The sequence below is a fragment of the Triplophysa dalaica genome, chromosome 16 (assembly GCF_015846415.1).
Source record: "Triplophysa dalaica isolate WHDGS20190420 chromosome 16, ASM1584641v1, whole genome shotgun sequence".
Lineage (NCBI taxonomy): Eukaryota > Metazoa > Chordata > Actinopteri > Cypriniformes > Nemacheilidae > Triplophysa > Triplophysa dalaica.
In genome coordinates, this window is record NC_079557.1 from 8,286,139 (window position 1) to 8,313,807 (window position 27,669).

General features: G+C 39.3%; 1 protein-coding gene across 7 annotated transcripts in view; it reads right to left on the bottom strand.

The window, feature by feature from the left end:
- The window catches only part of diaph2 (diaphanous-related formin 2), a 367,005-nt gene that overhangs the window by 103,663 nt on the left and 235,673 nt on the right, over nucleotides 1–27,669 (bottom strand). For all 7 annotated transcript variants that reach the window (XM_056769322.1, XM_056769321.1, XM_056769323.1 and 4 more), the window contains one exon: nucleotides 24,880–25,009. In XM_056769322.1, the coding sequence (XP_056625300.1) occupies nucleotides 24,880–25,009 (130 nt within the window). The remainder of the gene's footprint in view (nucleotides 1–24,879; nucleotides 25,010–27,669) is intronic.

The following is a 27,669-nucleotide window of genomic DNA, read 5'->3' on the forward strand; positions in this document are numbered from 1 at the left end:
GGCTTCAAAGCCATTCGCTATCACGTGCCGCAGCCATGCACACCTCAGAGAGGAGCGGCCGTAAGACATTTGAGCACAGAAGAAAGTTTTGGGTCTGTGTTGCTCGGTCAAAAGATTGTGATAAGCCCACCAACAGTTTTCATAGCGAGCATGATAGTGCATAAACAAAATATCCTTATTTCTGACATTTCAGAAAATGATCAGCGATAGAATGGCTGTTTATAATGAGAAAAAATAAGTATTTGCTAAAATCATTGGCTTTAATTTCATTCTCATCTATGTGTTTATAAAAAATATCAGAATATGTTTGGGGTGGCTCAGAATACAATACACAATTTTAAATACATTTCTTAAACTTAGTCACTGCCATACTACAACAACGCTTTCAAAGTTGTGTAACAAGCATGCATTTTTATTTCTAGCTCAACAGCTCCCTCTGTAAGGAACATGATGACCTAAGCCAGGATGGTTGTCCTTATTTGGGCGCTTAACAGGAAGTTGTTAAACAATAATAAAAAAGTGACCTTCTGAGGTCAAAGTAAACACCCTAAACGTCATGTTTGAAACCACAAAGCACAGTTTTACAGTGTGATCTCGATAACAATGCTCTCTAGGGGTAAGGATGTGTTTCATGGATCGCCCTCAGTGTGAAACAATGAACTGTAAGGGCATACCTGACTTCATTGACCGTTTCCTAGCTCTGATTAAAGGTTGAATAAAGCCTCGCTTCATCATTGACACAGTTAATTCAAATAAATGGGAGGCATTGAATCCACGTAGCCTCTAGCGCTTGGGATCTCTGCTCTCTCTGCAAAAATGTCCGCCAAAGATAATCAATGAGGCTTTGTAATGAAGACTTTTGTTCATTGGGAAAGAGGCTTTCAGATGATCGGTCACACTGGCTTTGCTCTTGATACGGGGCTGAGTAAAACTAGAGAGTTATTTTACGGAACATGCACATGATAAATAAATAATAATCATAAGAAACGTAACAGAATGTCCCTAATTAAAAACATTTCTGAACGGAATACAAAAACTCTAGAAGGCAGACACAGAGTTCCACATGTGCTAAAATACGTAGAAAATATTGCAATGCCAAGTAACTGCACACCACCAGCATCCACAGTAGCCAACGCTACACCTAGTACTACAGGTTTACAAATTAGGATAAACATCTTTTAGAGGATGAGATAAAAACATAATAAACTTTTCAAAATAGTAATCTAATGAAAACTAGTGTCTTAATATTATATAAACAGTATATATTTGACCATAATCTACTGTATATACACACATTGTGGTCAAACGTTTACACTTATAAACGTTTACATACACCCTACAGAATCTTGAAAATGTAGAAAATATTAGAGGAATTTTGAAAATGAAGGTTTATTTCTTATTTAGTCATTGTAGTTTAGTTCTAAACACAAAATCAATGATATGTATATGTTATAAATAATAATAAGTAAATGTATAATATAAGCCAGTTCAAATGTTAATACCCTGTTACTAGACAGCTTTACTGTGGATCAGTGCGTGCATGTAAGTTGCTTTGGATAAAAGTGTCGGCCAAATGCATGAATGTGAGTGTAAATGTTACCTGAAATATCAATGTCAATTTGGATGTTTTACACTGAGCCATTGAACTGTCAGAAATCTTCATAAAATTGATCTTTGCTTTTTCACCATCTTCTGCACTTTGACCCTTGTTCACCAGAGATTGTATGACGTAAATACCCATATTTTTATATAAAAAAATATGAAATAAAGAGACTCCTACACAACTATTCATACAGAACTCATAGAAACTTTCTCTGATGTTAGAGAAGTCATCGCCATACAAGACCTGTGATTATAATTGCATTATTTATTTTTTCTTACTATATCTTGCTCTGTAAAGTAAATGTGTGCCTTAGAAATAAATTTAGACTAGTCACCACTAAGATGAATAAGATGAATAAAGTGAGTTTAGAATGGATTTTTCTTTGTCCAACTGGTCTCCCAACAGTTTAATACCCGCAATTCAGTACATACCCATGTGGTCCTGACACTGCCTTCATTACTGCAGGTTCAGGACAAAGAGAAATACGCATGAGAGTAGAAGTAATAAGAATTATCAACAGGGTGTTTTCCCTGAAGCTACAACAACTGAAACATTTAAATCCTGCCCAACAGCTGGATGCATAGCTGTGGGATTTCAAGAATAGATGGCCGTCCTCGCCTTCTTTATCCTCATGAAATGACGCCATTTGCCGTTTTCTGACCATTCATCCTCTTCACGGGGGCTCAGAAGCACACAGGCCTGGAGGTGCTGGGGAGAAAAATGACATCTGTGCCTTCGCTCTTTGTGTGTCTATTCCCCATCCTGCGCAATGCATCCGCACGCATGTGCTGCATTCTGGGCTGCGCTGGGGCCTGCTGATTGCTGCGACTGCGGCTTGATTAATGGTGCATTTGAAATGAAAATGATCTATTCATCTGAGATCAGAGGTGGGGTGCAGTCTTGATAGACTGTCAGCACAGGCCAAGTAGCCGTGCTGAAGCGACGTTCACCATTACAGTGCACATATCTCTGAATGCACGCTCGCGACAGTAAAAGTGCATTTTAAGTCACTTCAAGGACATTAGCGAAGCATTTCAGATCTCGTCTGTTTAGGGGTGGGCGGCTGGCTTTAATCTGAAATTAAACAGACCATCGTCATCTCCCTGTGCCCCGTCAGCTCGACGGGAGCGTCTGCTTTGTGATCTGAATGCAACTACTTATCGACACGCCGCTGATTCACAGCCTCCCCTTCGACGATAAACCAAAGTGAATCGCAGCCAGTATCTTTACCCCCGCTCTTATCATCTTAAAACACCAGCAAATTGGGCTCTTAATGAAAACACGACACGAAGATGATTTATGCGCCACCGCGAGAGTCCTTCTGGTCGTGGGACGGTGGGCCTTTGAGGAATTATGGGGAGATGAAAATAAAAGATGATTAAAATTGGCTATTTTAAATGTGAAGCACGAGAGACATGCAAATCTGACGGAACTGGGTGAGATCCATTTGCATCGAGCATCGCCGCTGCGCTTTCGCTCAAAAACCGCCGAACGCATCTTTACGGTGTTGTAAGGAAGCCCAGCAGTCGGCTTGAAGAGGGCCTGTCCAAGCACCAGACTATAAACAGCTCTTGTAGATCAGTTCTACGCTGTCAGCTATGTGTGTTTAAGTCAGCACGAGGGAACCGGTGTGCACACTGTTCCGGGCTACGCTGCCAACTCGTGTCTATTAAAATAGATTGTTCTCACAGTGCGCGACCTTCTGCTTGTATCGGTTGTGAGGCCCAACATTACTATCTAAATTAGGATACCACGCGTCCCCCCTTTAAATGCGTAATATAGTCCATTCAAAATGATTTATATCTCTCTGCCAATGAAAAAGGTCAGATCAATTCCCACACCTGCAAGCTCTATCTTCATTTAGCGCAGCCGCATGTCGGGACGTCACGCGCCATGGCATTTGCACAGCAAACACATGTAAAAGTAAGTGTACATTCATGATGTGTTTAAAAGGAAAGTGCCTGCTATTGATTGGAGATTGAATTGCCCATTTGCTTTTTGTTTTGCACCCAACAGATGCACAGCCCCGAGCGTTAGATTGCCAAGCTATAAAGAAGACTCCGACACTCTCTTTTGCTCTCTACCTCAGGCAATCCTTAAACTCATCAGCGTTTTAATGAGACTTTCAAGCAGAGAGATGAATTAACTGCCTGATTCTCTTTTTCCCCTGACTGGCAGAATCCCTACAGAGAGCATATTGCAAACAGAAGACAGACCACACGTTATTTCATACTCGATACAATTTTCACAACTATTTTATAAACAAATTAGGAGAGGGACCTTCTTTTCCTGATGGCAATGGGTTATTAACTTCTTCTATCTTTCTGCTTTTTTCCGTAGACACTTTTCCATTAATCCAGGTATGAAACATATGCTGTTGGCTATACAAAGGATGTAGATTTTTAATAATCTTAAAGCACGAAATAGCATCTACAGGGTAGGGAGTTCACAAGGTTATTGTTTATGGGATTATTGGATTCTTATAATAGCTAAAAAACAATAAGGGATAGTTCATCCAAAAATGGAAAATCTGGCATCAGTTACTCATCCTCGTGTCATTTCCAACCTGTATGACTTTCTTCCTTTCGCAGATAACAAAATAAGATGTTTTGAGGAATGTTGGGAAGAGGAACAACGGTTATACCCATTCACTTCTATTGTATAGAAAACCAACGCAAGTTATTGGGTACCGCCGTTGTTCAGTTACCAACATATTGTCTTTTTTGTTGTGTAGTAGTAAGAAAGTCATATAGGTTTACATTTATGCATTTGGCAGACGCTTTTATCCAAAGCAACTCACATTGTATTATCCTATACATTTGTTTCTAAGTAGGTTTAAAATGACAAGTGGTGAGTAAAGGATAACAACATTTATCCTATTTAGCACTATCCCTTTATGCATTTTATGAAAATTTTTAAATGTTGGGTTCTTTAACACAACATGTAAAACTGCACGTGTTCTTACTTTGAAACAGAACTTAAAGCTTATGACATTTCAACTATTCTTCTCTTGTGTGAACCTCTCAATGCTCACGTGCCAGAGAGATCTAAAATAAAAAACGCATTGAAGGAGCATTTGAAAAGAAAGCCGGGTCAGTCAATAGCTATTCTAACGCAAATGAAGTGCTTCTGAATGGTGCTTGTTTATATGTGGAAAATGTTATTTTACATTGAAGTATATACAAACATAAACATTAAATAGGCCATCACGGCTGTATTGAGTCCATTCAGGTGACCCACTTTCATTCCTGACTATCATTATAATGGTAATGCAGGCCTGGCTTATACAGAATAGTTGTTAATACCCCTGACCTGGATGAATCTGCGAATCGAGATAACAACATCATGGGAACAAAACTCAAAATGTAATTTACCAAGGTACAATTGCCTTTAATGTCATGACCCAATCTATGTGATCAATCTGCAATCCCATCTTTCCTCAACCCGCACATCAAATCTTATTGATGCATGTCCATCCACCTCTGCCAGGCTCAACAATAAAACATAACAATTGTGATCTGAATGGCAGAAAGAGGCTCTCATTTGTTTAATGGAAACATACAATTTGGCCAAAAGAAATGAAATGGATCCTGTAACAAGCTCTTAGATGTCGACTGCAAATCTTATTCCAGGGCTGCGGGGTGGAGTAGTGTTTGCCTTTCTAAAGTCTCATGTCTCTAGGCGGCTTCTACGCCGCGACTCAATTTAATAGCCATAACCTAAGGAGCTCTGTGACTCTTGGCATAACCGGATAACTAACAGCCACAAGCTGTGTGCCCATAAGGCATCTTTTTACATACCCCAATCTTTAAAGCTTAATAGTACCCTAATGCTAAGTAGAGAAGATAAGAATAAGAGAGAGAGGCAGGCGAGCAGACATTGTTATTAGCTTGCCGCCTCTTAACGCATCAATAAGTCATGAAATGATGTCTGCACTCTGTGGCTGGTCTTACTTGGGAGAGAGAGAGACGATCAATAAGTAAGCTGTATGCGACTCATTAAAGGGACTTCATTTGCAATTATTTACAGAAAAGCTTTAGACATTTGCATTGTGCTTTGTTAATGCAGTTTAGGAAACATTTGGATTTGGGTTTGTTAAACCTGCAGATTGTGTCTGCCCTCATCAAAAAAATATAAAACACGAGTTCTGCGTGAACTGTTCCTTTAAGAGGGAAGAACACAAACCCTCCTGTGCTCTCAGATCTGTTTGCATCAAGAACGATGGCTGACCTCTGCATGACAGAAGCTCCTCCTGCTTTTGCTATGACACACTGGTCTTAGGTGAGTGAGGAGAGAAAAAGGATGATAGGAGAGATTGGAGAGAGGCCAGGAGTGGGTGGACAGGAGCAGAGCCATAGCAGCACCAACACCTAATACCCTCCTCCTGTGATTTTATTGGCAGCTCTAGCAGAGAATGGCAGACACCCATTATAACTTAACACATCAAAATGGCAATGTGGCACACGTAGAAAAGGCCACCTGAAGACAAACACAGCGGCCCGCACTTTATCTGCTGTGAGCTCCCAGACAAACACCGCATCAATTTGTCCAGTAACAATCGATTCTCTCTTTTTTTCTCTCTCTCTCTCTATCTATCTCTAGTCTTTGAGAAGAACTTTGAGATGGCAAGGCTTCGCAGGACAATGTCATTTAACTTTTACTGCAATTTTACAGCTTGTTTAAAGGTGAACACTGCTAGCTTCTCCACACAATATCGCAAAAAATAACAGTTTTTGGTAAAAGGTTTCCTAAACACTCTCCTCATGCTGCCAAAGGACAAACTCATGATACTGGTTAAAGACCCCCTGTGGTGAAAATCAAATTTTAATCTTGTTTATGTGGTGTTTTTAATTTGCTTCAAGACAAACCATGTGCAAATTTATCATTTAATACCGTTGCTGAGTATTTTCTTCATAAAGCTTCAGTTTACCACAGACAGTTTAAAAATGCGGTATGAAACTGACGAGTTAATGAGGTCATAAACCTGTTATCAATGACATCAACTCTACAGTTGACCCCAGTGGACCAGCAGTTAGAGGCATACATATGCAAAGACGCCGCATATATTCGGGCTAAAATGATGGCTGCACTACTGTTACAGATCTCAGTTTTACTTTCAGTTTAAGCTGCGCCTGAACCGCACGCAGCGTGCGATTGAGGGGAGTTGGGGCTAATTTGCATATTGATATATCTGCGTATACTTAATGTACTCAAAGACATTTTTTTTTTATATGAATTTTTTATGGTCAAAGATTAGTTTTAAAGGAATACAATTATTGACCACAGGGGGTCTTTAAGGGTGGTCTTCACTGTTAAACAAAAAAGTTAAATAAAAGTACAAAAATAATACAAAATCTTAGTTTACTTGACACATATCAAGATGATGTAGAAAAATAAAAAAACTTAAATATTTAATATTTTTGATCATAATAAAAACTGTATTATAAAATATTTATTAAAAATATTTCAGTCATCCGGCTGTGTTTTGCATTAATCTTGGTCCCCGAATTATTGGCCTTTCCCTCTTCATGTGCAAAGCAGAACAAGCTCCTGCTGAGGCCCCTCCCTCCTACTTATCAGCATGCACAAGACCACCCTTTGAACCCCAATTCTGTTTCTTAATTTCACATGCAAACACACCGCTGCTCATTTTAATATTTGAATATGGATCGCGCAGTGCCGTTTCATATCACTGAACAAAACAAGGAAGGGACTAAAATGCAAATCACCTAGATGTAAAGGAAAGGTCACAGAGAGTCTATTTCAATAGACGTAAACTTGTTCCAGAACTTAATACGTTGGTGAATGATACACTAAAACTGCTCCACAAGTTTGGTTGAGGTGAAAATTCTTTACATGCTTATAACCTTTCTGTCATTGTTATTGTAAAGCATATGATATGCATTATATTTAACTTGCCTTGACTACTCCAGCTAAGGTACAATGAAGCAACTGTTGTATCTTCTTGAATAGTCGTCTTAATGAAAGATGAGGCCCGTCTTACAAAGACTAATGAATTCTCACAGCTGGCAGATGAATCTTGATTTCTTTCACCTCCTCTCAAGGTAGACCGCTTCACACGTTTCAGAATAAAAAAGATTGAAGGATCACGACACACTGTGGCTGCTCAAAACTACTAAAACACATTAATTGATGTGGTTTTATATGTGACTCTGCTAACATGCATTACCTCTTCGACAAACTGTCCCAGAGGTTATGGAAAGAAAAAAAAATGAGAAAAAAGAAAAAAAATTACATATTGGTACAGCGACCAATAATAAAAAAATGACACAATTTGCACATCGCAATTTATTTGGGGACTTGTTGGCATGAAAGGTGCATCTAAAATTGTCATCGTAGCACTTCAGACTGAAAGGCGGCCGCTCGATATGAGCGCTCAAATATAGAAAGAAGAAAGTGGGGAAATCGAAAATTAAAAAAGCCGGCCGCCAAAGTGTGACTGGACCTCCTTCAACTTAGTAAATGGTTCAAGCTTACAGTTTCAACAACAGCCCTTATGTTGTGAGATCTTCACCGGAGGTGATTTGATTTGTGCGTGTGGGGCGTGGGGGGATACACTAAGTCATGATTGACAGCCTTGATAAGGACCTTTCTCTCCCTATCCTGTGATTTGAAAAATGTCACACGCCTGATCTCAATTTTGCAGATGACAAACGCCACCAGCCACAAAGGTCAGACCAGGTTTGGGGACCGCTGTCTTATTGATATCCGCCGCAAACATGAAAAATGGGATTTGAAATGATCCGCCATCTGTTTTAACTAGAGCAAGCTGCTACTTACATCTTAAGATAATTACAGTATATAAAAAGGGTGATCTGTAAAGCGGGGATTAGCTAGAGAGCAGGATGGCTGGGGAGGTACAGTCTGAGACTGATGGAAGGGTTGAGAGGACAGGCAGACTTGATAGGCTATCTAAGACGTACCTTTGACTCCACCGGTCCCACAGGAAAGGAGGATTAAAAATGAGCTGTAGTTACAGAAGGCTATCTTTCTCAAGCACTCTATTATCACTTTCATTTCGATGTCATAAAACCAACATATTTCAATCACCGTGACTGAGTGGTAGTCAATGCGGAGCGTAAAACATGCTTTGTGGTACACATTAGGAGAAGTCAGGTCTTTCAGATTTAAAGGGACAGTTCATCCAAAAATTAAAATTCTGTCATCATTTACTCACCCTCGAGTTGTTCTAAATCTTTACACATTTCTTTGTTCTGATGAACACAGAAAAATTATATTTGAAAGAATGCTTGTAACCAAACAGTTCTTGGCCACCATTGACTCCCATAGTAAAAAAAAATGACAATGGTAGTCAAATGTGACCCAGAACTGTTTTCTCTTCTACATCCTTCAAAATAGCTTCTTTTGAGTTCAACGAAACTAAATAAATATATAGTATTTTTTCCTACTATGGTATGGCACTGGGGTCATTTCTCTGTATTTTTGTCATTGTTCCCATGCAGACAAAAAGGGGCACCATTGACCACCATAGTAAGAAAGAAAACTATGATTGTGTTCAATACTGTTCCAGAACTATTTGGGTTCCACATTCTTTTAAATTGTATTCAAGTAAACAATTACATTTTACAGGTTTGGGACAACTTTAGAATGAGCAAATGATGACCAAATCTTAATTTTGTGGTGAACTATCGCTTTAAGCCATGTCGATAAAGGCAAGACGTTCTATTATCTACCTGGGTGGGTAGAAACATTCATTTGTCCCAGTGCATATCTGAGCCACTTCTGTTGCTCATTAGCAGACATATCGTGATATAATCTGTAGCATTCAGTAATCACGCTGAAGTAAACTCCATTTCTGACATGTTTGTTTAACAAATGTCTCACAATCAGATTGTTTGACAGTACTGCCAACAAAACATTCCTTTGTCAAAACATTGAGCCAAACAGATATGCAAAGATCATACGTCCACCCTAAAAAAGCACACAACTTCCATGTTCCCCAGTCGAAATGTTTACGGCTAAACACAGCAGCATGAATCACATAAAGAGTATTTAGCCGGCAAGGCTGTGATCACAGAAGTAATTGGAGAAGAAAGGCTACGTTCAAAGTGAGCGGCTAGACGCCGAGCTTGGGAAATCTGTACGGGGACACCTGATTTTACATATAAATTGCTGGGTATTACTTTCATTAGATTACATTTTTTAATCATTATTTTGTGCTTTCTTCATTTAATTGTGTTCAAAGTGACTTCTTAAGTTGAGGATAATCACTCCAGCGTTAGGGCCCGTTTCTCATCGCAGCGCTAGCGGAGTACCGCACCATGGGACGTTATTGGGAAACTACAGCGCTAAACAAAGGTGGCTCGCAATACATTTCCCCCACACAGAGCGAGATTTTAATAACTCGAGCAATGCGGAGACAAATATTGCTGCGAGATAAGACGCTGCAGGTGGTTAGACACCATGTTTATCACTGACACTTAACGAGCACACAACAAATAACAACAGTAAAAATGATATTGCTCATTAAAGGATCATTTTTCAAAACAGTTAAAAAAAGGATCATGGATGTTTCTGCAAAGCCATTAAAATAAAGGGCAAGTACAGGCATCATGCTGCTCAGAGAAACTTTGAAACGTACGAAAAACATAAATTGTAAAGTCTAGCGGTTAAGAAAAAGAAGTGGAGGGACAAAATAAGATGGAATTGGGCCTGTAAATGCTTTTGTTAGCGGCCAATAGAAAGCACTCAAGCACAGACAAGCTGTAATTCGGTTTCCTTTCACAGCTCAACCCAAATCCAGGTCATCTCCTGTATGAGGTATGCTTTTCTTCATCTGTCTCTCACCTATGCCAGACTGCAAACAACAGACAGACGCAAATTGCCAACATGCACTCTTATCTGCTTGCTCTCATGGAAATGAATGACGAAACGCACCACAGTTCCGAATGAAAAGGACAGAGGCATCTATAATGAATCTAAATTGTGATGTTTTGCATGGCCAATGCCACCGCGGTGCGTCCAGAGGCATCTTTGTGCCTAAGATCTTTTAAAGGACGAAGAGGCTTTCTGAAGAAGTAATTAGTACTCGGAAGAAGAAAGGGGCAGCGTCTGTCACTTTTCTTTAAAAAAAGATACCTCTTAATGACTGTAAGGCACACACACACACGTCACCAATTCAAACAGATATTTAATGGATGAAGGACTCAGAATCAAAAGCCAGATGACTAAAGAAGACATCTGTGTACATGTAAACAAAATACTGGCACACATGATTGGATGTTTTGGCCAAATCATTAATATTCTGCCTTTTGCAATATCTCCTAATGGCTCGATTTACGGAAGTAGAACAGCCCACATTGACTCAACCTCTCCTGAAGACCTTGATCAATCTAAATAATCAAAGCTAAAAAGGATAAAACTAAAAATGGAAATTTAAAGTAAGTAAGACAGTTTTACTTAAAAGCACTAATATATTTTGGAGAGAAGTTATTTGCTTTAGACTTTATAAATAAATAACTGTCTATAAATTACTACTTTGTAGGGTTCTTTGCTACTGCAAACTTGGCACACTCTAATGAATGCACTCATTATTGCATTCTGGGGAAAAAATGAGGTCACCGACAGCATAAGTGTGCCTTCATGGACCACTGATACTCAATCAGAGTGATATCACGATCAGTCTGCATTTTAAAAAAGCGGTTAGAGAAGTGATATACTGCCAAGGAAAAAAATTAAGTCCATTCAAAATTTTCATTCATTCAGCATTTTTAGATGCATTGTTGCCAACAAAATCAAACCTCAGGAGTGACATAAAATCATCCAACAGCAATGCGAAAGACTGACAGCATGACAAGACACAGGAAAACTGTGATAAAATTGAGCTTTTCCTGAATACGTGTTCAAATATTATAATAATGTTGTATTGCTTAAAAGTTCTGAAACATACAAAGTATACTTTATATGATTTTTGACCTGTATCTCCGGTTTTGCAAATAAATGCAAATAGAAACACTATTTCTATTTGAAATTTGTGAGAAATGTTGTCAGTAGTTCACAGAACGAAACGTAAATGATCATTTTACCTAAACACAAACCTATAAATAGTAATATGAAAAAACTTAAAATGATTGTGAAATGGTCTCTAAATATTTCCCCCCAGCAGTATTTCTGATTGAAATAAGGTATATGACAAAAACAAAATGTAGGACAAGACCTGATTTTAGACATTCATTGAGAAGTGAATAACAGAGGACTAAAAGAGGAAACATCTCTGACATCCATTATGGAGAAGGTGTTCTGTTCACACCTAGTATCCCAACAAACCTGCAGTGGAAGCCTGCATCACATTACTACACTTTTTAGCAAGAAACACAAGTGGATGCCTAAATTGCTATTGGCTGACATTAGTTACAGCCTAAAAAGCAAGTCCTTACACATTTGTAAAAGGCAAGATTGATTTTTCTTTCAAATGAACAACACACAATTAGACCCAGACTGTGGAATAATAAAGTAAACAAGCTAAATTTTGCCTCCATTTATTACTTTAGAAAAAGATACAATCACATCTGCAAGCTGAGGAGTAAAGCCTGGTATGTAAATAAAGTCTCAGACCACTATATTAACGTAAGCTGTTTACAGAAAACTCATTTAAAGTTGTCAGGACGAGATTGTTTTGGATTGCATATAACCACCGTCGAAAATGGCACAACGTGGGTTTGGTTCAGTCATGCGTGATATTTGATAAACAAGAGAATTATCTTTTCATTCACTCATCAATTAATTTTTTGATTTCTTTTGATTTCTTTTCGCCTCTAGATGTCCCACCGACGAAACCTCTGAGAGTTGTTCCACATCTAGTAAACACTTTAATTCAACACTACTTGCTTGTTCACCGCAGCGAACAATTCAGTGAAAGAGAAACACTGTACCTGGATATTCTGAGTTGTTTCAAGCCTATTTGATTCTGACAGCTTTTGACAGGTCAGATTCAAAAGCTCTATCAAGCTACGGGGTGGAAATGCGAAATGGTAGGACGGAGGTGGAGGGGGCAGGGAGGTGCAGGGGAGACAGTAATGAGACACGCTCCTTCAGACCCACAGAGAGAGCCGGGCGAGAGGAGAGCAGCCACATTAAAGTGCTTTCAAGAAAAAAAAAGGCTGGCCCCAACCCGTCCAACAATCCCAGCATGCCGAGAGGTTGACACTGACAAGGCGTATTTCTCGCCTGGCAAACAGCATTATTTTCATTTTCTGCCGCATTGTCGACTCTCATCCAGGTGTACTGTCAGTTATTCTGCTGGATTTCTAAACAGGGCAGGCAGCCTCTATGCACGTGTCCATCGCTGTCTGCGTACCTGCGCTGCTGGACGGAGAACGAGGGGGGTGAGTTAGGGGGCTGCCACATCTTTCCGATATTCTACCAGGCAAAAAAGGAAGCAGAAGAAAGAAACGCTTCATAAAAGCCATCACTCAAACAGGGACAGCCAGGGCAGACAGGGTTGCTTCCTGCTCCTGATATGCCCTCTGACAGACTGTCTACTCGTACAGGCCGACTGCGTGTTACAGAGAGGACATCCTGCCCTAAAGAGTCAGTCTCACCAGGATTACATATGAATACAAGCAAAGAAGCCCCCATCACCGGACATTAAGCAGTCATCACATCATAAATGTGATGCCACATTTAGACAACGTGGAAGATGGGTCACATCTTATCCAATGGGCTGAAACAGTTGAATTCAGGTGAAAACATTCATGAACAGACAGGCAGAACGATAGATGATAGATAGAAAGACAGACAGAACAATACAGTTTTAATCTTCAAAACCCAAACCCATAAAAATAAAGAAAGCAAAAATCAATTTTTAAACCACCCGTCTGATCTTCCGAGGTCCCATAAGAGAACAGTTATCCACACAGAATGTCTAAATGGTAAAATCCTCTCTCTTTCAAGAACTAAATTCTTGAAAAAGAATCCAAATGTAAAATTTTAATCTTAAGTGCCAGAATCAGTATGTGTGAGGTTGCTGCCCTAAGCATCTGAATGCAGACATGTTTGGCATGCATGCATGTGAGGTGCAGATAAGGCTGGAGTTTTAGGGAGCTAAGCCACAGCACCAAATGTAGGGCGCATCTCCATGGATTGATCTGTTAGGGGAAATGTAGTCTGCAGGTGTTCCAGACGAAAGAAACTAATAACTATAACAAGAATTATAACCAAGTTCTTAAAATAGAAAATACCAAAAGTCCACATCACAACTGTAACACAAATTACTTTTCTCAGCCAACAGGGGGGAAAAATGACATCCAACGTTTTCAATCTGACTTTAAAGAGCGATTACAATGTGACTCTGTCTGCGAAACACCAGCTGAAGTGAATTTTTGTTTGTTTGCATTTTACTGTATTCTACGTAAAATCATTATACAAATTAATTAAAAGAACATTCTGTGAAAGTATAACTTTGATATCTTGACTATTGATTAGGGCGGCTGCTTCAAAATGCTTTTGAAAAATAATCAAATTGCAATTTTTCAAATCAATATTGTGAATGCGATTTAATATGCAATCTTTTTTAAGCACCTTATCTTCTGTACTATTTAATAAAGAAAATCAATCAAACATAATAACCAACGAAATATCAGACAGTTTTACCATAAACTATATGTAAGATTATATCAGTTGATGCATGAATTGATTGACATATTTTTATAGAGCTACCCCAATCACACTTATTTATTGAATGATTTGTAATAAAGCATTGACAAATAAGCTTTGTGTTACATGAAAGTCATTCATCACAGAAACAAAAGTACAGATTACATAAATATAAAACAAAACTGTGGCTTTACCACACTCAGTAAATTGGTAATGAGAGTCACTTTAATAAATATATGATAAACTAGACAATCTTTGAATAAATAAGTAAAAATATTAACTATTCATATATTTTTAATCTAATGTATTGTCTTTTATTATTGTGTAAGTGGTGCATGACGTTAGTATTGCCCCTTGAGGCAGCATTAATGTTAGCACACACAGAACCTGACAAGGGTCGCATCACACTGTATATCCCCATAATTAATCGCAGTCTTTGCGATAAGAAAATCGTGTTTCACCACATCGCAATTTTAATCACAAATGCAATTAATCATTCAGCCCTAATATTGATTGGGTGGACTATGTCAAATCTGGCAATTCTCGTGAAATTAATGATTGAGATGTTTAATATCAACGACATTGAAACTCAGATTTCGCAGACAAGGTCACAAATGGCCGACAACATTGCAGAGAAGTTCATCATTGAAGTCCAGATACGCTTCATGAAACTGAAACCAAAAGGCCAATCTAGGGTGATCAATGTAGGTTATGCCATCATATCATTTTTGAACTTCAACGTTTTGATGCTTCTCTCTGAGAATGTCATGCAATTCCGTTAATGACATTCACATTAGCAAATTTACAGCAGTTACAGCTACGTGCGGTGTGTCCACATCCTGTCCTATCAACCAAAGCTATTGAAAAATGAAGATCATACATTACAGTGTCATGAAGTAAAAAATCTCTAAAGATTCAATAAGTCATTTTTATAAGAGAAAAACAGATCCCCTTGTTTCCCGGCTCAATTTAAGAAGCTTTTTTATAACACTGCATAAGCCACATTGCACCAAGCTGTCTAGAAAGAGCCATGCTTTATGACTCAACAGTACCACAGAAACAAATGTAGATAATAGATACATTCATGATAGTATTAATATCCTACCGGTTCAACTTTCCCCCATTTCCACTCATCTTCTTTCATTCGCTTGGACTGTAAACTACTTTGCCTGTGGCTATGCCATAAACTCAACTGATTTATGAGCACATTCGTGTCATATTTCCCCTCGGATCGGACTTGCAGTCACCATGTCGGCTCGAGGCGGGACGTTGGTTGCATGCACTTTGAAGGGTGAAAAGAGAGGGTTTAACAAGGCAGACTGGCCAATAACAGATGCCGCAGGCTCTCCAAGCTCGATTAGTGAAGGTCATAGGTGCAAAAATACCAGCACCAAGAAGAACTTATTCTCAATCACAATGAAATCATCATTACTGATCGCCCGCTTATGGACGGGACTGCATTAGTTGGGAAATAAGAGGCAATATGTGTTGATGCGGCCATCACGGTTGGCCCGCAATATAAGCTTTATGCCTATAAATGGGAGCTGGTTTTATTGACACAAACACAATTTAACTGCACGATTCGAAGAGATGACAGGATAAATCTTATATACTTCAGTCAGGTCATCAGAACCATCAGGCGAAGAGAGGCGAGTATTACTCTCACTGAGATTCACTCATCCCCCACCAGTCAGGGAACAGAGAGCGCCCAAAGCAACATTCAACCTGACCCCATTTAATCCTTAACTAACAGCAGATATATTTTCGGTGTGTTCCCATCACCAAGACATGTGGTTGAAGTCATGATCCCTGCATGTTTTCTTTTTCCTGGGGGAAATTATCAATCTTTAATTATCAAGGGGTGGAGAACAGAGCTTGGGTGGCAGAGATGATATTCCCACAACGGAGCACTTAACGCCGCCGGGCATATGCAATGTTGGGCTTAGACACGCTGGCATAGACCAAAAAGTTTGCAGAATGTATTTGAACTGAAGTATTATATTGTAGAGGTGGCTTAAATTGGAAAGAAAATTCAGTCAATGTTGAATTTACTTTGTTTCTTTAAAGCTGTATGACTTCTTTCTTCAGTGAAACACAAAATATTAAATCGAAAGTTCCCCTCAAAATATAAATTCCGTCATCATTTATTCACCCTCTTGTCATTTCAAACATAAATGATTTTATCTCTTATTCAGAACATAAAAGAAGATGAAAGAAATAACGTTAGTAACTCAACAAAGGTAGTAGCCATTGACTTGAATTGGTTTTGTGTCAACACAGTAGAAGTGAACGGGTACCGCTGTTGTTTAACCAATGTTTGTTCATCCAATTTTCCTCAAAAGATCTTCTTTTGTGTTCTGCAATCTTATGACTAAGAAGATGAGAAAACTTATAATGAGAAGGTGAGTAAATGATGACGAATTAAAAGTTTTGGGTGAACGTTCACATTCTACTTCTATTCCAGTGATGTTTAATCTCAATGACATTGAGACTAAGATTTCACAGACAAGGTCACAAACGGCAGACAACATTGCAGAGAAGTTCATCATTGAGATCCAGATACGCTTCATGAAACTGAAACCAAATGGCCAATCTAGGGTGATCATCCATCCATCCATCCATCCATTTTCTACCGCTTATCCGAACTACCTCGGGTCACGGGGAGCCTGCGCCTATCTCAGGAGTCTTTGGGCATCAAGGCAGGATACACCCTGGATGGAGTGCCAACCCATCGCAGGGCACACACACTCACTCATTCACTCACGCACTCACACCCTACGGACAATTTTTCCAGAGATGCCAATCAACCTACCATGCATGTCTTTGGACCAGGGGAGGAAACCGGAGTACCCGGAGGAAACCCCTGAGGCACAGGGAGAACATGCAAACTCCACACACACAAGTCGGAAGCGGGAATCGAACCTCCAACCCTGGAGGTGTGAGGCGAACGTGCTAACCACTAAGCCACTAGGGTGATCAATGTAAGTTATTTCATCAATTTTCTTTGAAAGATCATCTTTTGTTATCTGCAATCTTGCATGTTTGAAATAACGAGAAGGTGAGTAAATGATGACGAATTTAAATTTTTGGGTAAACTCTCTCTTAAAGTTTTGAAGTTCTCAAACTTTTCAGATCAAGTACCACCTTTTATAAAATGAGTTGTTTCAAGTACCACCTAATGACCACCATAGAAAACCACATGAATAAACACTCATATTAATAGGAGAGCTGTGAATCTTTATCTTTACACCTCGTCCTCCGACTCTAATGTTTTATTCATAATAAAAACACATTTTTATTAACCAGCTGTTTTCAAACTAAAGAACATGTTTTTCAAGATAGTCAGCAGTAAAAGCGGACACAAAACACTTTTCTGCACTGTAAACTGGGCTCTGTAAATGACATTTTGGGGGATTTATTGATTTTGGGGGATTTACTTGTGGGAATTTGCAGAAAGACTACAAACTGATATTAAAGACAAACAATGTGGAAAGAATATTTAACACATTAGATAAATATACGTGTACTTTAACATCAAGAGAACTGCTGTATATTACAATCAGAGAGTTAAACTTCACTGGAGCGGCTCTTGTCCAAACGTCATGTCAAAAATACATCACAATTCTTCATCGATTTAACCTCGAGTAGATGCAGACGCGTGTTGGATTAGCAATTTACAGCAATAACAACAGCTTTAAACAGCGATTCAAGTGCAGAAATACAAAGGAAACTTAATTTGCACGCTCTTTGGAAGAGAGAGAAGGACTCACAAGCGCCTGTGTGCTCCCGCTCTGTGTTTGAACTGCCTGTCACGCACCAGTTACATCGACCAATGATAAATGAACTATAATTCATACAACTATTTTAAAATTGCACACAGGCTGAGATGCATTCCATATTTATCAATCCTGTATCAAACATTTGAAACAGTATTTAAAATACGAAATGTAAATTAATATATAGAGTTTTCTGTCATGTGACGTACCACCGGGGTCTCTTCGAGTACCACTAGTGGACCGCATACCACTGTTCTATACAAATATATTTGGACATTTTTCTATGAATAACTCATATTGTGCTTCACAGAGAAAAAGATATATGCAGTTAAATGTGACCTGATGGTAGAGGTGGTCTTAAGATGACTCATTTACTTGGCTGGTAAAAAAGTAATCTTGTATGACCACTCAAAAGGCTTTTAAATGAATCAAGTTGAGCTGAGTTTAGGTCTCAGAGGCATCATGGTAACCTCACGTTAAGATGACACAATAAAATGACTTCTATAGAGAGCTTGTTTCTTATTAACACTGGCCACACAGAGAAGCAAACCACCATTTCTACAGAAATTCTGTGAACTAGTGTGTGCCCCCTATTGTTCTGAGCTGAGGCGGCATATCAGCGAGAGCTTTGAGGACACAGTGCCAGTTAACTTGAGATAAAATATGTATAACACTTTGTAGATTCCCATTTCAAGAATAAAACAGTGAAGGAACAGCATAACTCAGCAACCCAGAACTTTAACGTCTTGACATATTCTGTTGCAGTGTGCGCAACAGTCAAAAACTAAAGAGATGATAACAATAAAACCTTAAACTGCGGAGGTGAGCAGGGGCAAATCCTTAAAAAGCATTACTCTTGCATACTGAGCTGTCTGTTGACATACAGCTTGCTCTTTACAAACAAGGTCTTGACCATGATAATCAAAACACGTGTTTTATGACCGCCGTGCTCCAGTTCACTCTAGGATGAAGAACAACCGATACGGAACAGGAGCTGATTCATGCGGCTGCCCCCGACTCCCTTAATTTCTCCTATTCTCCTCTCGTCCCGGCTTCAGCCTCCATGAATATCAGCCACAGAAAGTTGCTAAAGAAGACACAGCTGTTTACATTACAGAGAAGACAAATCGAAGGCGGAGGTGCGCCACCTGAACAATTACATTGATTCATTTTCTGTGTGCGGGTCATGTACTCTGAGTGATTCATTTCACAGACAGACCTTTGTAATGAGCTGAGGAACATACTGTATATATACAGAACAGGGAAGCTATACACTTTAATATGATATAATTGATGAGTGGAGAGTGTGACTGAATGACCAATGTCATGAATGACAATTTCATAAAGTATCCAGGTCATATAAAGGTGGAGTTGTGTGGTTGGTTGCCAGGGTGTTGCTATTCTGTTCCTAAGGGGTTTCTGAGGGATTTTTAGCTTCATTAAAAAGTTCTGGGTCGTTTTCAACTCATGGTTGGGTCAAATGGGACGAACCCAACTGCTGGGTTATAGATTAAATATCTGTAACCCAGTGAATTTAATAGTTCACCCCAATTCTGTCAAAATTTACTCACCCTATTCACACCTATTTGAACACAAAGGAAGATATTTTGAAGAATGTTGGTAACCAAACAACAGTGGCACCAATGCACTTCTATTGTGTAGACATAAAACCAATGCAAGTCCAAAGGTACTGCCATTGTTTGGTTGGCAACATTTTTCTAAATATCTTCTTTCATGTTTAAGTCATACAGGTTTGAAACGTTAAGAGGGTGACAAAATATCAATATTTAAAATCCTGGGTTATCTTTATGATTGGGTCAGATATCAACATTCTATCGGATTATGGTTGGGTTTTTTCTATGTTGAATAAAATAATAATAATAAAGAACCCAGGATTTTTAGGGAGTTTACAATTGCAAATTCTGGGTCTTTGCAGAATTTGTGCACATTGAAAAAAAAAAATCCCCCTATACTCGCTATACCAGACAATGTCTGATATTTCTGATTGATTTCTTCACAGCAGAGCCATTTCAAAATCCCTGACTCTCAAAATATACAATAATAATTCTGATGGCTTGCCATATCGAGCACCTCTAAATATTGATCTCTGTCCTCCTGGTTAAAGATGCATCTATTAAACCCATGAATTCCTAAGTATGTTCAGGTTTGTGATGCCACATAACAGATAGACCTGCTATAAGCATCCATCCACAGCATTTGTGGGCAGGGAGGTGTAACCGAGAGGTCCAGGAGGAATGAAGTTCATGAATAAGTAAAGGAGAAAGTACAATGCCACTCTGATTTCATGGTCGCTCCCCATGTCCCAGCCCTTCCTTGAGACTCAGCACATTTCTGCCTATCCTCCCCGGATGATCAAAACACATTCTAATTAGCACCGCCCTTGATGGAGGTGGACAGTAATGGATGAGACAGGAAAGTGGAGAGCTACTATGCCCATAGGGAAACTTAGCCTGGAGACATAGGCCGTGACCGTTCCTGACCTTTACCTGGACGACGTATTTTTTACAGGGCACCTGGCACAGAGGTATTTTGGGAAGCCATCATGTGTGTCAAGAAGCAACGGTTAGTTGACATGGCTAGCACAAATCTCCTATCTAAACTGATTTATTTAAGCCAGAAGCTATATATCTGAATTACGTTGCTGGGATGCATAAAATATTTAACGTGTTATAAAATATGCGGCTTTGCACTGCAGGCGTATATGAGGTTTTCCCTTTATGATGATGTTGAGGGAAAATGTCAGGTCAAATCAAATGACATCCCACATCGCCATACGAGCAACGGATGGATTATATAGTAGAACACTGCAAAGACAGCAGAAAATAAAAAATACGTACTGAGCGAAATCACTCGATGAAAACATCTAACTGAACCACGTCAACAGATTTGGCAAATGCCAAATGTGACTCGGCTTCAAGGAGACACATGAAGATGCAATTATCATGGAGTATTCGGAGGCTGGTATAAAACAAGACAATTAGGCTTGGGCAGAATTTTGTAATGTGATTAAAGCTGAGGTCCCACTGCAAAACATCAGTAGGGTTCAATAACAAGGATGGCCCGCTGGACCACGGCCAGCGTGAGATAATTTTGGGCCAGCTGACAGAACTGTCACATTCCTGCCGGGCCGATGCCACTGAGACTTAAGCATAATGTAAACACGACAGTGTGTAATGTATTGAACGTTGCAGTGCTGATGTAAATATGTCACCAAGGAATCATTAGCTAGCCGGCTTACAAAGATGAAGTACATGGAAAATGGCAAGGCAAAGATCAGAACTATTATTCCTTATAGGACAGGTATACCAAAATCTATACTGTTGAACGCTGATCAGACAAAAGAAATGTCTGTTCCTCTGTCTTTGTGGAGGTTTAGGAATGAAGGAGATTCTGCAGTCAACAATCAAGGAAGAATTGAAGGGAGACAATGACTTTCTCAAGCAAATCAGGCAGAACTGATGGCTCTTTTCAATCATGTATTTAAGGAGTGCCCAGTTCAAACATTTTTAGATGAATATGTGATTATTGAATATGTGTGCGCCCTTCTTGATGCAACAGGAAGATATGTCTTCGTTCATGCAAAAAATGGTTATTTCCTCATCTACTCACCCTGCATTGAATTGCATTAACGAAACCAATGAGACATTTCTCAAAGTAGCTTTTTTTGTGTGTGTGTTCCACAAAATAAAGAAAGGTTTTGAGCAACATGATTATAAACGTTTAATAAATAAACGTTTTTTCTTAATTTTTTTCAGTAAACTATCCCCAACAGAGAACATAATGCGCAGTAAAAAAAATTGTGTGTGTGAAACAAGCTTAGCAGATCTGTCTGCATTCAGAGGACCATGAGAAGATGATTCTGGTGTGTGATCAGAGCTCAAACAGCAGAGATCAGCAGGGTGTAGAGCAGTGTGCTCCTGTCTGTAAAGGCAGGGTGGGACAGGATAGAGTTTGCAGTGCACCAGTGCTCCTGCGTTCTGCTGTGCAACTCCATCGGTCTAAAAAAGTCGCTTTGATGGGAAGACAGGAATAAAGTGGAGAAGAAAAAATATTATCCTTAAGAGACAAGAATGTACTTTGCAGAAAGGAAGGAGAAATATTGAGAGAGTGAGACACAAAACCAAGACTGAAAGCCCTAAGGTTAGCTTTGAGCAGTGCACGGGGCGGGGAAGTAAATCAAGAACTTGAGAATGAAGAGCCACCAGGAATTACAGAGCAAAAGAGATGGTGTCTGACTGGGACTCCGGTTTAAAATGAGCCGTGCTGCTATGTTAAAGAAGAAATAGAATCGTGTTCTTTTTCCTGTCTGACATGAACAGAAAGATCTCTAAAAGATGATTACCAAGAGCTGAATTATTCATTCAGAACTGTTTCAGAACTGTAACCAGGTGGGAGATACGATTTTAGATTAAAAAAAGACAGGTAAGGCCAAAAGCATGCCAAAAACAGAATTCGATCCTAATTTACACTTACATTTATTCATTTGGCAGACGCTTTTATCCTAAGTGACTTGCATTGTATTATACATTTTGTTTCTGTCTATGTGCAATACCCTTGGATCGAACCCATGACCTTGGCATTGACAGTTGGATGCCCTAACCACTCAGCCACAGGAAAGCTATCCTAACCACCACCATATCGTTCAAACCTGTGTTACTCATTCTTCTGTGGAACACAAAAGATGATATTTTGAAAAATGCCTCTGTAGTTTTGTGTCCATACAATGGAAGTCAATGAGGGGTCAATGTTGTTTGGTTCCCAACATTCTTCAAAATATCTTCTATGTTCTGAAGGGCAAAGAATTCATACAGGTTTGGGTTGAATATTCTCGGAGTGTTTTTAAGCTAGAGTTGCTGCAACAGTGAAAAGCTATGTAAATATATAAAAATACATTTGGCAGTAATAAGTTAATAAATATGAGATGCATAAATATGATGGAAGCAGCGGGTTTAAAGGACCAGCTGTGGCACCCTGTCTGTGGAAAAGTATTCGACGGGTGTGACATATTTCCTTGTATTATTCTTATAGAGCTGACAATGTCTTGCAGTGGTATGCAGTGTTTGCACTGTAATGAACCAAATCAAATCGAGTAACTGCTTATCTGTCATTCTAAATGAGGTAAAGAGCATGTGAAAGAACAATGTCTCTCTTCAAAGCATTTGGTTCAAGCCCACGACCTTCACAAAGATACTGCCTGATACACTATTCAATGACCGCATCATTCACATAAGACTGCTGAATTTGTTATATTAGATTAGCGAACCAATTAGGTAACTAACAAAGCAAATAAACCTCTAGGGCTTCAGCCAAACAGTTCCAAATGGAATTAAAGACAAATTGGTTTATTGACAGGAGAAATTACGCCACTGCCAGGATAGGCCCGTCCTGACAGAGCCAGACATTTCACGTGACGATAACACACAAGATTATTGCATTTATCGAGTGTCTTCATTTCCAAATCTGTTCAAAATGAATGCGAGTTAAGAAACCCGATATTTAAATTTCCTCAAATCTCTCTCAGCATAGTGGGAAGCACTAAAGCTTTTAATCACTCGAAGCGGTAATAAGAATCTATTCGGCGACGTCGGGAACGGCTGTGCGAGACTTCGCCACCATCCCCTGCTAAGCCGCCTCCCCCGTTTCGACTCTTAACCTTTCTTGCCGGCTATACTGAGGAGCATATGGGCCCCTTGTGCTTCATTATTGCTTCTTCATCAACCCTCAGAACTGCTCTACACCGTTCTAATGAAACTCACGTCTACTCATAGAAGTGGAAATGACTAGATTTACACATAGTAGAAGGATTAGAAAAGGCTCTTTGGCCATTAAACGGTGTTATTTCCTTCTTTGCGAAAGCTCTAATTATAGTCTGTGGGGCCAATTGTGTCCAGTCTTCTGGGTTGAGCCCTGTAACATTATTTTATCTAATTCCATCCATAAAAAGCTTTGAAGCTCACGGCTTAGAAGGTATGCCGCTGGAGAAAACCAATAAAAGATTTGTCGAACACCATAAAGCAATGTGATTTAGTTGTAGGGTAAGACGAAATCTCGGATAAATATCCCAAGGTCAAACCTAACCTAAAATCTTTAGATCAGAGGTGATATTGTCTTGAAGTGGCAAAACAAAGTCCTTCAATTAAACAGGCGTAATGCGTTAAACAAGAATTCTGTTTGATTATAAGTGATAACTGCTTACAAGAAGGAAAAAATAAAAGGATGAACTTCGAGATCAAAATAAAGCACTTCAACTAGGGCTGAAACAAACATACGGCTAAACCGTATTACAGGCATTATGGCTCTCTCAAACTGTCAATAATAGTGCCATCACAAACATACCAGAAAATTGAGTAATTTCTGTGAATTATTAAAGCCGTGCTTTAAGCGTTAGAGGAATGAATAGGTGAGTGGGTTGAATTCCTTATGAAAATCACTTTTGTTTTCTTTTAACAAGAACACTCCGAGCCGCCTGAACACTTTATTTAATGAAAGTACAGCTAGAGGAGTGGGCATTAAATTGCAAACCATTCTGTTAAACACCACAGTAACCATCATCAAGGATAACTGCTTAATATTTTAAAATACGTTAGAAAAAATACTCTCAGCTGTATGAGTGAGAATAACATTGTTGCACTGGTTGACTTCCTAAGACTTCTGTAAGTGTATCGGTATATGCATTAATGTTCTATTGTACCCAAGACTTAACCGTAGGTCTTACATCAACATCTGCTTTGATCATAAATGCAAATCAGTGAGTAAAATGATTCGACAAACGCTATAATATTGTGAAAAAGGTTGATATAAAAGTGCTCGCCCATGTTTGACAACTGATGTGGAAAGGCTTACCCTTGCTGGCGCTGTCAACATGTTCTAGCTCATCTGGGAACTTGAGGATCTCAGGATACTTCTCTTCACACTTCTCAGCCAAAAAGTGCAAAAGAGTCATATTTTGATCTGTTGACTTGGTGTCACGAAGCTGCGAAGAAAAGACAGAGAAATCACAGTAAGTCAGGAGACGTGCAAGCGTGATCCATTGAGAATGCAGCATTGGTGGAAGTGTAAATGACAACATTTCTGAATCTCCATGTACCCTGTGGACATGTACTCTTTTCATCCTGCTAAAGAATTAAAAAAAATAAAAGGTCAGAGTGCATGTTGGTTTAGCAACTAAATGCCAAAATTATCGAAGCACTTTATTTTATATTCTACCTTCTCCGATAAGATGGCGGCTATCATGTTGTGTGAAAATCTCAGCCTCCACAAAATACCATAATGCCATTGCATTGCTTTCTATGCATTGAAAGCGTTTTAATATTTCAGCAGAATGAAGGAATGTCATACCCGCCAAACAACATGTGTTCGTCTGAACCTACAGAGGATCGCATCATATATTTATGTGTCAACACAGCACTTGAAGGTGTTTGCACAGGAATCTGACAAATAGGTGTGTCAATAAAGTCGAAATTGGCTGGAGCAGAGTGCATGGAGGCATATTTTCCCCTGTTTACTTATTTACCACGTTTAATTTGAAAAGGAGCTTTCCCCCAAACCACAACCGTTCTTTGTACAAGATTAAGGTGACATGGAAGAAATGAAATATTTAGATCAATACACAGCTCTCCCTTTCGCTGCGGGCTGGTGTAGCGTACGCAATAAAACGCCTGAATTTCAACTTAACACCAATCCATAACAAAGATCAGATAAAATGGTCCGGTTACCCTACTTTCATTAATCAGGTCTGCTAAGTCTGATGAAACAGCAGAACAAATCGTGTGCCACATCATATTAAAAACATACAGTACGAGTTCTAAGTTTAGACCACCTTTCCTCAAGCAACCAATCCCACTTAAAAAAAGAAAACATATTTTGGACGGATTTCATGCAACATCCCGGCTTTAATTCAGTAAGGGTTAAGTTCCCTTGGTGAGGCAAATCTATCACTATGAATATTGCAGATATAATAATCTAAACATTCACAGAGCCACATCTCCCTCTCTCCACTCCATTTGGAGGGTCATGGCTGCAGGCCCACATTAAGAAGTGCGCTGGGGCTGGGTGACCTCTTCACCCTCTCAGACTCAAACAGATTGTTTGCTGTCAAGCCCAGACTCCAGGACGGCTGCTTTCACAGCGAAGATGGCCGTTGAGTCCCGCAGCAGAGCCGAGGAAGGCAGAATGAATCCTCAAGCTGGACTGCACAGCAGATGTGATATTAACCTTTACACAAACTGATGGCAAACTCACGACAGCTGGCACACTTCCCCGCTACACATAATGTCTCCCATAGATTTTCTCTTCCAAAATGTCTCGGTGGATACAGAGGTGAGGAATTGGTTTGTGTCTAGAAAAAAACGTGACAGGTACTGTACAATGGTGAATTAATAAATGGATGCGGATGTTGCCTCTTCTCTCTTCATAAATTCTGATGACCGTGTTTTCTCTTAAAGGTGTAGTCCAACCAAAAGTGAAAACTCTGTTATGGATTACTCAAACTGTTCCAAACCTGAATACATTTCTTTGTTCTGCTGAACAAAAAGAAAGATATTTAGAAAAATGTTAGAAACTGACATTTCTTGGACATCATTGACTACCATAGTAAAAAAAAAATATGTTGGTCAAATTGCCCAAGAACTGTACATTTTCTTAAATTCTACCTAATATCTAATTTTGTGTACGACAATAGTCAATGGTGCCTCACAAATGTCAATTGCGAACATTCATCCAAATATCTTTCTTTGTGTCCAACAGAAATAGACATTCATACAGGTTTGGGACAACTTGAGAGTGAGTAATTTGTGACAGAATTTTTATTTTTGGGTGAATGAGCAACGGACCATAATGAAATATAACGGTAAGCAAAAAACAAATATCATGTATTATTGTAACATCATTCCCACCGGTGATTAATAAAAAGGTGACAAACCTTTTGACAACAATAATGAAAACACAAAGCTCTTCATTCTACCCTGCAAAAACGAAGTCAACTGCCAGCAATCTTACAGAGCAATATAAAACATTAAGCCTTACTTAAGCTTCGCTCTACTTTTACCCACTTCTTAAACTGACAAACCTGAGAGAAGTCAGCACCGGCCAGCTGCAGCCTAGTAAGCGGACCCTTATTTTTCATTTAATAGCAAAGATGAGATAAACCTCGCCCCACGAACGTAGGACAGGAGACTCTCTCCCCGCCGCATTCCATTACGGCACGTCCCGCATACACGCTCGTCCTTCCTAATGATCTAGGATTACATAAATGATATGCACACTGACCGATTCATTTATCATTTCGAGATGCAAACAAAGGCGATATATTAATCTAAGCACATCGTGACATATAATTACCTATTCAAAGGGGTCTCTGGGATCAATAAAGCTTTTAGCCCTGCGAGGCCTTTGTATCCTTTCAAAGTGAGAAAGCCTTCCTGAGATTATAAAGCAATTGTTCCCAGGTAGGATGAATTGCTGTGGGCTCGGACCGGAGGAGTCAAAATTGATTAGTCCATTAGGAAAGCATAATTCAGACTCTTGCTTTACAGCCCGTTTAGTGGTATTTATCTATTTATCAGTGAACGCGATTGGAGACTTTTCCGCAGCCATATCGGCCGGGCCAGAGGAACCCAAGCAAACCGTCCCGCA